Source organism: Parasteatoda tepidariorum, chromosome X1 (genome assembly GCF_043381705.1).
Source record: "Parasteatoda tepidariorum isolate YZ-2023 chromosome X1, CAS_Ptep_4.0, whole genome shotgun sequence".
Classification (NCBI taxonomy): domain Eukaryota; kingdom Metazoa; phylum Arthropoda; class Arachnida; order Araneae; family Theridiidae; genus Parasteatoda; species Parasteatoda tepidariorum.
In genome coordinates, this window is record NC_092214.1 from 70191975 (window position 1) to 70202931 (window position 10957).

At 30.4% G+C, this 10957-nt stretch overlaps 1 protein-coding gene across 2 annotated transcripts in view; it reads left to right on the top strand.

The window, feature by feature from the left end:
* LOC107451013 (proton channel OtopLc) overlaps positions 1–10063 on the top strand; it is a 95993-nt gene extending 85930 nt beyond the window's left edge. For both annotated transcript variants that reach the window (XM_016066966.3, XM_071187244.1), the window contains 3 exons: positions 1537–1697; positions 4796–4976; positions 8778–10063. In XM_016066966.3, the coding sequence (XP_015922452.1) occupies positions 1537–1697; positions 4796–4976; positions 8778–9691 (1256 nt within the window). In that variant the 3' untranslated portion in view covers positions 9692–10063. The remainder of the gene's footprint in view (positions 1–1536; positions 1698–4795; positions 4977–8777) is intronic.
* The last annotated feature ends 894 nt before the right edge of the window (positions 10064–10957 follow it).

Below are 10957 nucleotides of genomic sequence, written 5' to 3' on the forward strand. Positions count from 1 at the left end.
ACCTGCAAACATCAGGAGAAAAATCTGATTCTAAAATTGTTACAGACATCAAAAATTGCAAAGTTATTTCCAATCAAGAAATGGAGGAATCAGACTCAGAAGATGAAATAAACTCATCAGTGCCATCTTCAATGGAAGTCAGAAAAGCACTTAATGTATTGCGGCAAGCTTTAGAACAAAGAGGAGGAATATTGAAAACTATAAAAACTTCTATAAACTCTCAAATGATGTTGAAAAGTTAATTTTAAATACTGCAACTCAAGCAACCATTGATCGGTTTTTTGCAAAACTTTTGTAAATTTAATCTTATGTAGGGTTTTACTTTATTAAAATAATTAAATTAGTTAAAATAAAGCATTAATGTGATCATTATTTCAGCTTTTAAAGTGTGTGCAGTTTTGATATATAGTAAAATTTGTTTTTTTTTTTTTCAAATGTTGAATCGCCTCTTAATAAAATCATCCGCTTAATAAAATCAAAAGAGCATAAAACAAAAGTGATTTTAATAAACGGCGGGCACTGTATGTCATTTTCCTGGCATTCAAGATTTGGTGAATTTCTATTTTTTTTTCTCGAGAAAATGTCAATAAACTACACTGCTGTCTGTAAGATATTAATAAGTGTAGCTAAGAAGAAGTATACAAAAAAAATTTTAGATTGTTTTAAAGACTTTACATTTGAAGACATTTTTTGGTCCGAATTGTCATGTTTCGTGAGAATCACCCATATATTAATGCAATATTCTACACATTTTTAATTAAGCATTAATCCTGTTTTGGTAAAAGAATAAATAAACTGAAATAAAATAACACTGTAGCTTAGGTTCACTATATTTAAAAGAAACTTGATTACTAATACTAAAAAAAAACTTTTCTTTCACAGTATGTGGGAAATTGCTGTAACTTTGTGATTTGAAGAGTGTTCTTAGAATATTATTGGAAACTTTTTCTTCAAATGCTGTGTTAATAAAAGCTAACTTTCTAATGAGTTTTTAAGGAAATATCGAAAAATCTGATGGTTATAATCACTTCATACAATGCTTTTAAAAATTGACTTTAGCCCAAACTCGTTTAAAATGTAGTGTCTTTTGATGCACTTATCTTAATCAAAGAAACAACTTGGTATATAACTATTTTTCTCGCAACTTGAATACAAATGTGCAGAATTTAGGAACAAAAATTCTATAAATTTTGTTCAGTGAAATATTTAATCAGTTTAACTTGCTCAACAGTATATTATATTTTTAAGGAAGCCATAAGCACTGATATTAAAAATTAAGAGAGAGAGGTAGCCGTTTCGGAACTGTAAACTCGTTCTGAAACGGCCACCTGTCTTTCTGACTTACATAATTGTGTTTATCACATTGTTTTTACGTTATTTTACTGTAAGCGACTCCGACTTCTTTTGACTAGTCACCGTTATTAAACTTTTCGAATGCTCAGTTCATTTGCTCATTTTCTAATTTTAGTACATTAGTCACTTTAAATCGTATGGCATCCCATTGATTAAGGAACTGAATAAATTTTAAAATTTCAGCTTTTGGCTTAGGAACTATGGTGTATAATGGCTTAGAATTTGGTTCATTTTTTGAGATTCCTTCTTCTTCACCATGCTACAGCATCCTCCTTGGTATTAATCCTGTACTACAAATGATGTTCACATTTGCCCAGATGTACTTTATTTTTGCAAATGCTAGGGTAAGTAAAGGCATTCTAATTACTCTATTTATAAAGAGATGTCATACTAACATTAAGCGTAAGTATAAATAATACTTTTCTTCCTTTACGCTGAGATTATGATTGTAAACTATAGTTAAATTCACCAATTAAATGTTTTTACTAAACGTTTGAATTTGCATTCATGCGTCGTCAAGAATGCGTGCATCAACATCAAAAAAATACAATCCTATAAATTATAAATTGATATACTACATAAATTGGATGAACTAAAATTTTTTAGTTGAATATAGTTGATAAATTTTATTATATAAAGATATAATATGGAGCTCTCTTGTACTATTTATGTTTCTATTTTTATTAAATATAGTCTAAAGTATTAACTTAAAACTTTTGGCCATAAAATGTACTTTGAACAATATTTTTCTCCCTACAAAGGACCATGAAAGAGACAAAAAGAATATACAAACAAGCACAAAGAAAACAATTATGACATTTCATTATTGACTTTTAAATATTTTAAATTTTTATGTCAAAGCATTCATTTAATGTATATGAAAATTACGGCCACTAAAGAGATTTTTTTTTAAAAATTCAAAAATATCTCATATATCATATATCTTCTGAAAATATTTTATTCCTAGAGAACATCTGTGTTTTTAAACACAGATTTTTCCCCTTTCATAAATGATGTCCCGATAAAGAAAAACAAATTTAACTTAGCAGTTTTTCTTTTTAGAATAATGCAGAAATTTTCCTTCAATTCCAAAGTAGACGAATGGTGCGAATTAGTCACAAAGCTAAATAGGAAGTTAAAGTAAATCAAAATTACGATAATATGGCTAAACTAAGCACCTTATTTTAAGGTTGCAGAAACGTGAATAATATAAAAGTTAAACACACTCTGAAATTATAACAGTGTACTCATCTTTGGGGTTTACAAATGTAGCTGAAAAACCCCAATGCATATTAACAAAACGCATATAGCAACTATTAATAGTAGAAGTAAAATCCACCTTTGTATCGACTCAAATTACTGTCATCAGGTACGTGCAATATGAATGCACGTTCCAAAATCATTAAGAATAATGTTTTTATATGCACCACACATGACTTCATGCATTGCGTGTTGCTATAATGATTGTATTGGCTATTGATAAAAATTGAAATTTGCATTCATTTTTATTTGGATAGTTGGATAGAGAGAAATCGCTAACATTATTTGCGTGCATTTTTGATCGAATGTAGAAGTACGTGGTAAGAATTATGTAGTTGAAATAAAAACTGTAAATTTAAAAAAAAGAGAGAAATTAAAGACGAATTTTGTTATTACGCATAAGGAAAATATATGTTTAATTAAGGGTTTAAAGGTTCTTCGAAATGGAAAAATTAAAAAAAAGTTACAAATAAAATGTCTATAAAATAACCTAGAATTTCAAAATATGTTCTATATGTTCAATTATTTTCCGCCAACAAAAAGAATAGACTCAAAAACAGAAATTTATTAAATGTTTAAATGAAGTATTAAACTTTCTCAAAAATATATTTATTACTATTTAAAAATTTTTTAAAATTAAAGAAGAATTAACAATGAACCGATATAATTTCTTCATCGGCTTTTAAATTATTACGCTTTTTAAATTATTACAATAGCTTTTATTTAAAGATTTCCAATAGTTCTCGTTACCTTCATCATTGCTTTAAAAACTTTATTCTTAATAATAAGGGAATTATAAATAGCTATAACAGTTCAACTAATTTTTCTAGAACTGATCTAGCTATTCAGCAACTTCAAAAGAATTTTTGTAGTAACACCACCATAGACAAAGCTAATAACAATTATACTATATTTTGTAAAAAATTCTATTTCTAACTTTTAAATAAGTAGTTAATAACTAGTAAATAATTTATGCTTGGCAATTTAAGCAATAATATTGTTGTTAAAAAATCTTAGGTTTCTATAAGAGTTTAAAAATTAAAATTAATAATGTACAATTTCTATACTTAAAATTTCTCCCAAAATTTCATTAAATACCAATAAAATTTAGAACGATCACTTGTGGGTCCACTACTTACTGAACTAAACATTGCCCTATTTTCTCTAACTACTTAAATTAAATTATTAATGACATTATTGAAGCAGATTTTTAATGGATTATTACCAATAATCAGTCAATTTTATATTTTATTAAATGCAATAAAATTAAATCTAGAGAGATCTTTGGTTTCCAAAATCTCTTTAATAGCATTCCACTTTCGAAGCTAAAAGAAGTTATTTTGAGTTTTACCACAATTATAAAAATATTCCTAAATTGCGAATTTGATTGCTGGGAAATTCTATTTTATCTGTGTTTTTTTATAATTATTTTCATAAGGGAATTTTTTTTTTATTCAAATAGATGGAGCACTACAAGGCTGTATTTTTTCGTCATTTCTGGATGACTTAACTTTACAATATTATGAAAAAAATTGTTCACTAAATATCAAATTTGTTTTTAGATTTATTGAGGATTTAATTATCTTTAATTTTCAAAACAGTATAATTTTGTACAATAATATTTACGCATAGGTATTAATATTGTTTCGTTATCCTGACGATAATATTAGCTTTAACTTTTTCGATTTATTTACTATCTTGGCTAACTAAAAAGACATTGTTTTCAAAGCAAACCACACTCGCAACAATATCAATGAAGGCAGTCTGGGGTCAAAATTTTATAGATGCATGTACAAATATTTCAGTTGGAATGGTCTGAGGGTTTTTCTTCCTTGCAACGTAATCTGTTTACCAGTTTTGAATCTAATTTTTAGATTTGGTGATAATAAGTTGTGTTGTTCCTTGAGCTAAAAGCAGTTGGCTGTTACATTTCTGTCTCTTTCAATTAATATTTAATTGAATTTCCGGTGTTCCCAAAATGTCTGATCAGATTGTCAATCATTTTGGGGACACCGGATTCTATAAACCGCATTTTCAGCATGAAATAATTTTATATCAACTTTTCAAAATACCCTATTATCTAAATATTTACAATTAATCTTGAGAACTCTTGAAACAAATATGTATGCATTCATAAGGATAATATTGCTTCATTGGTTAAATATATTTTCCTTGTTTTTAGCTGAACATTCATAAGTTTAAAGTACTAGCAAGATTTGGTTTGATGCATGTTGTTGCTACAAATATTTGTGTCTGGATTCGCACAGTTGGGAAAGAAACACTACAAGAAATAGTGAAACATCATCTTTCTCAAGAAAGAGGACATCCAAGTAGCTTAGAAGAATTAATTTTGCCATTTAGAGGTAAATACAAAAGTTTCGCAAAAATGCACAAATTTCGCGTAACTAATTGTAATTATTTCATTATTATAATTCGCTGTAATGTTATCAAATAAATTAAATTATTGGGTTGTTCGGAAATTTCGTTTTTTTATGAAAATTAAAAGGGATTTTCACATAGCGAATAAATATTTTATTGAATCATATATTGCCCATTCTGGACCAATGCCTTTGCCAGTTTTCAAGCAGACGCAAGATTCCACGAGCATAAAATGGTTGTTCTTTGCTGGCAAAAAACTGATCCCGGTGATTTTTAACTTTCTTATTTGAAGTAAAGGTTTTATTTCTAAAAATATTGGAAAAAGCAGAAAAATTATTGTTGACGACCCATTTCTCGTCCCCTGTGATGAGGCGCTTCATAAAAAGATAATTTTCCTTACGTTTGAGAAGCAAATAACTGACGTCAACGTGACGGCACAAATTTCTTTCAGTAAGAACATGACGAACCCCTATGTCGCGCTTTGAGATTAAACCTTAGGCTTTTCAAATCATCATGAGCTGTCGAATTCAGTATGTTTAATGAAGTGATCTCACAAGTTGTTATTTGCCGGTTTACATTAAATAATGCCTTTATCGTGTCTACATCAGCTTAAATTAGCGTGGTGCATCTTAATCGGAATTTTGCGAACCAGTTTTGGTATTGTCGTACTAGCAATACATCTTCTCCATACACATCGGATAAGTTTTTGTCTTGGTTGAATATTATTTCTATTTTTCGATAGTAAAAGAGTAAAATATACCAAAAATTATATTTTATCCTTTTCCATTATTGAAAGAGCACCAACGAAAAAACTACTACGAACAGTCAATCTAACCTTTTCACAAACAAGCTATATTAACTGTCATAAAATATAATGATTATGTGACTTAAGTGTGAAGTTGGCTATGAAAAAATGTAATAATGTCCTCTGTTGAAAAAAATTTACTTTCCGAGCAATCCAGTATTTAATTATATTTACTGATAATCGAGTTTGCATCCTCTACTTATACTACTTTATCATCAAATTTCATGACTTTTGAACTTATGAAGTATCCGGGAAATATGTTTGTTAACTGAATAAATTGAGTGAGATTTCCCTGACCCTGGACAACAATTGGATATTATATTGTTTTACCAATTAATGTCTTCAAATGTTCAGTATAAACTAAAATCAGCTAGACTGGAAAGTAGAGCAGGATGAAGTTTAATTTGGTCGTTTTTATACTTATAGCTCTAAAATTTGGAAACTTAAATAGTCAAAAAGAGCTAACGTTTTCACGAAATAAATTGTTTAAATGTTAAATGACGCAATTTCTAAAATTTATAATAGTGAACTCTTAGAACATACTAATGATTATAAGGTATACAATTGTATTATAGTTTAAAGGTATAAAATTTTATATAAATTTTGACATTTAAAATTTTACAATATTTTTAACATATGAAATTTTTCAATACTTTTGATGTATTAAAATTTTCAATTTTTCTGATGTTTAAAACTTTACATTTTGGACGCATAAAATTTTACGATTTCGAGCGCATAAAGTTTTACAATAGTTGAGACACATGAAGTTTGTCGTTCAAAATTTTAAAAAGACTAGACTACTTTTGACGTAAAAAGTTTTACAACAAATTTGATACATAAAATTTTACAATATTTTTGACATATAAAATTTTGAAGAAGTTTTACAGGTGAAGAAATTTATTTTCATTACTCTCAAAATCATTTTTGTTATTTCTATTTACGAACATTTAATTACAAAATCTTCAATTATATCATATATGGGTGGTTTTCCTTTAAACATGTTGTAAGTATAGTCAGAAACAAATGAGGCAACCTTAATAAACGTTGATATAATTGAAGCAATTTCACGTACTAAATAAAATGAAAACACAAAAGAAGAGTGGTCGGAAGTTCAAGTCCATAAGTGTTTCATTGTTGTAATTAAATTTGACTGGATCCGAATAAATTTTAATAGAAATGTTTTTGCGAAATAAAAAATTACAGCAACCTCATTTTTAGTTTTTTTTCCCTTAAAAACTTCTCCTCTCAACTTCATTCTAATGTTTAATTTCGCAATAAATTTATTTAGTTTAAAACAATGTAAAACTTTTAATAGCCATTAGAAATACCTTTTATTGTATTAATATAAATACCGTTAAAAATATCGCTGAGATATCTCTTAAAAAAGAATTTTAATTTATTTCACTTTTTTTATTATTTTCTTCTTCACGAAAAATCATTTTCGTCTCATTGTCCATGTGATTTCCGAATATCTTTTTAGATTTATAAATATATAAAAATAATATACAGGGTGCCCCAAAACTCGTGGTAAATACGTTAGGGTAGATGGAAGACAACTAGACAAGCACAAATCACCATACAATCCATGGTCGGAACGAAAGTCGTAAAGCGCTAGAGCACAAAACATGCTGTGTCACAAAATGATGGGAAACAAAACAGACAGAGATGGAATGAAAAGAAACCGATAAAACGAAGAAAAATACTTTATTCAACAAAATGAAATTAATTAACACTAAATCTCCCAACACAGGAACTGCTTAAAATTGCGGCCACCAATGTTTACGTAGGCTTTATATCGTCAAAAGAGTGACGGCCGTACATAGGCGAAAACACCCAGGCAGCTCTCTTATGGTGTCCAGCAGTCAGTAGCAACGGATATCCGGGCAGCTATTTTCCAATCCAGTGACCATTAACGACCCACTTCCTTGTTAAGCAATTCTTTTAGTGAAAAAAAAATCTTAATTTTTACACTTTTTTAGTTTAGGTAATTTTTTGTAATATATAAATAACCGTCTTAAAACAGCCGACCAAATTTTGGTTTTACGACTACTTATGTTCAACTCTGTAGCCTTGTAACTTTGAACCAATCCAGAAGATAAGGAAACTCCTCTATCAGTATCCCCAGAGGTATTGATTTGATATGGGAACATGGAGGACTTTGCGACTCGACAGATTCAACATGCATCAGTCACCATTTACTACACGGGGAGTCTTCAGCCGGCAGTGATCGAACCCACGAATTCTTGGACATGGGTCCAGTGCCCTACCAACCTGGTAATAAATTTAAAAAAAATAANTGTTCAACTCTGTAGCCTTGTAACTTTGAACCAATCCAGAAGATAAGGAAACTCCTCTATCAGTATCCCCAGAGGTATTGATTTGTTATGGGAACATGGAGGATTTTGCTACTCGACAGATTTAACATGCATCAGTCACCATTTACTACATGGGGAGTCTTCAGCCGGCAGGGATCGAACCCACGAATTCTTGGACATGGGTCCAGTGCCTTACCAGCCAGGCTATCCCGCCCCCTAGGTAATAAATTTAAAAAAAAATAAAAGTTTGTATTATAATTAGGACCAACTATAGCCAAGAGGAAAATCTTTAAAAAAGAACAAAAAAAAAGCGAGTCGTTAAACGCCGCTGTATTGCAAATACGCATCCGGGGAACAAGGTCTTCGGCGAAATCTATGGGACCATCGTCGTAGATGAGGATTTCGTATGACTCCAGAAGAAAGAGTCCAGACGCAAAGTTAAAACTCCATACCCAGAAGAAACGTTCATGCCGTTACTACTTGCGTTTAGACTATGGATTGTATAGTGATTTTTGCTAATGTAATTGTCGTCTATCACCCCCTAACGTATGTGCTATGAGTTTTGGGACTGTATATGCAATCAAACTAAATTAATTGCTTATAAACTTAAATATGGTATGCTTATTTAACTAAATTAAGTATAGTATTTTTTTTCTCTTTAACAGAAAACTACATTAAAAACAATAGCAACCCATGCCAGAAGCAAGATATTATGGGCTCCATTGTGTCTGATTCATCTCCTTTCTTATTTCCATTCATTGTGGAATACAGTTTAATTGGAGCTGCTGTTTTGTATGTGATGTGGAAAAACATTGGCAAAGACCCAGTTTTTCATGGAAACCAAGAATTCGAAGATGGACTCTCCCGTGCTTCAAGCGTACAAACTCTCCCAAAAATGAACTGCGCTGGATCCAGCAAAGGTTTATTTTTCGGTCTTCTAATTCTTGTTATTGCCACAATCTGCTTAATAGTTTTCTTTGTTTTGATTGAGAATGAACATTACAGCTTACTCGCCATTTTCTTATCCGATGTTTCTCATAGTGCAATTATGGTTATGACAATCTTCACTATTATTGTCGGATTCTTTCGCATCAAACAGTTGAAGTTTCAAGCAGACCGAACTGATCACTTACGGGACATTCTTCTCACTGTAGCTGCTTACGGTTTATATGTTTACGCTATGTTTGGCATAATCGCGGGGACATTGTCCCCGAAGGATTATGTTCCAAATCTTCTTGTGATGGTAACAAGCTGTCTAACGATAGTGCAAGTGACGTTACAGTCTCTTTTTGTGGCTGAAATTACCTGCCGATCTACTTACCTCCCAGAACACGACCAATCAAAACCAGGAAGGCAAGTGGTTGCTTTCTTGATGATGGGGAATCTTACTCTTTGGATAATTTATACGTTTGAGATGCAAAAAGCTGAAGCCAGTCCTGTACAGTTAGGATTCTACGGATTTATGGCATGGACAGTCATTGTCAGAGCCACGTTACCATTAAGTATCTTCTATCGTTTTCATTCATCAATAACGTTTGCAGAAGTGTGGAAAAACTCTTATAAAAATGTTTCTGCTTAATAATAGATCTAGGATTATTAAATCAATAGATAGGAAAGTTAATACAATTTAAACCGCTATTTATAATAGAAAATATATACATCTGGAAAAGTGATATGTTTGGAAAAATAAGGTAAAAATGCTCAGTTTAAAATGTGGGATGTATATTGTTATAATGTCATAGTTTATAAAGCTTCAGCCGTTTTCTCTGCTACATGTTTCAAATTTCTTAAAATGTATTTATTTATTAGTTTCCATCATGGTTTATTTGATTTACATTTTGAAGAGAAAATAATGTCACCCATACATCAGAAGACTCATATATATAAATACCATGTTTCTGAAAAAATAATTTATGAAAACTGGAAAATAAAGTTTATTTATTAACAGTAATGTGTTCTTCAATGTGTTATTTTATTTTTTGCAAAATCTATAAATTGTTTTTACACTTTTCAGAAACTCTTATAGCTTAAAACTTCAACACTAACTGTACATTGATCGGCACAGTCGAAACTTTTTCCTAAAGAGGTTTTCAAAGATAAAATGTTTGATATAAAATATTATCAGAATCAGACATCAGATCTTTAATTTTATTTCAGGAAAGCACCCATAGTTAAACTTTGCAATCGAACTGAACCTTTCTACATAGTGTGAGAATTTCTATTTTTTTTTAATTCATTATTTTGTTATCTTTGGTTATAAAGAAATTAGTATGTAAAAAACGTGAGTTTTGATGAAATTTTTGAAAAATCTCATGGATTTTAAATTTATTACCAAACTATTATAAATAAAACTGAAAACAAGGATTTAGTTATTCAAATCTTTAAAATTTGTTCTTCTTTGTTGATTGTTGAAACGTGAACGTAGAAAGCAGACTCAGAAATTCTAGATAAGTATTAATATACACTCTATAACAAAAAAAATCGTCGCACCAAGAAGGAGTTGTCCGATTGAAACGAAAATTGGTGAATTATTCTCGATTACTCGAATTTTACNCGATCCAATTGTCGAACGAGGTCATCAACATTCCGTGCCAGATGCAATCGCCTTCCCATCATATCCCAGACATGCTCGATGGGAGAGAGATCTAGTGATCTGGCAGGCCAAGGAAGAGTTTTACAAGCTTGCAGACAGTTCATAGCAACACGTGCCGTATGTGGTCTGGCATTGTCCTGCTGAAAAACCAGCCCAGGGTGCTGTAAAAGGAACGGTAGCAAAACAGGTCTTAGGATGTCGTCGACGTACCGCTGTGCAGTAAGTGTACCTCTAATGACGACCAAATGGATC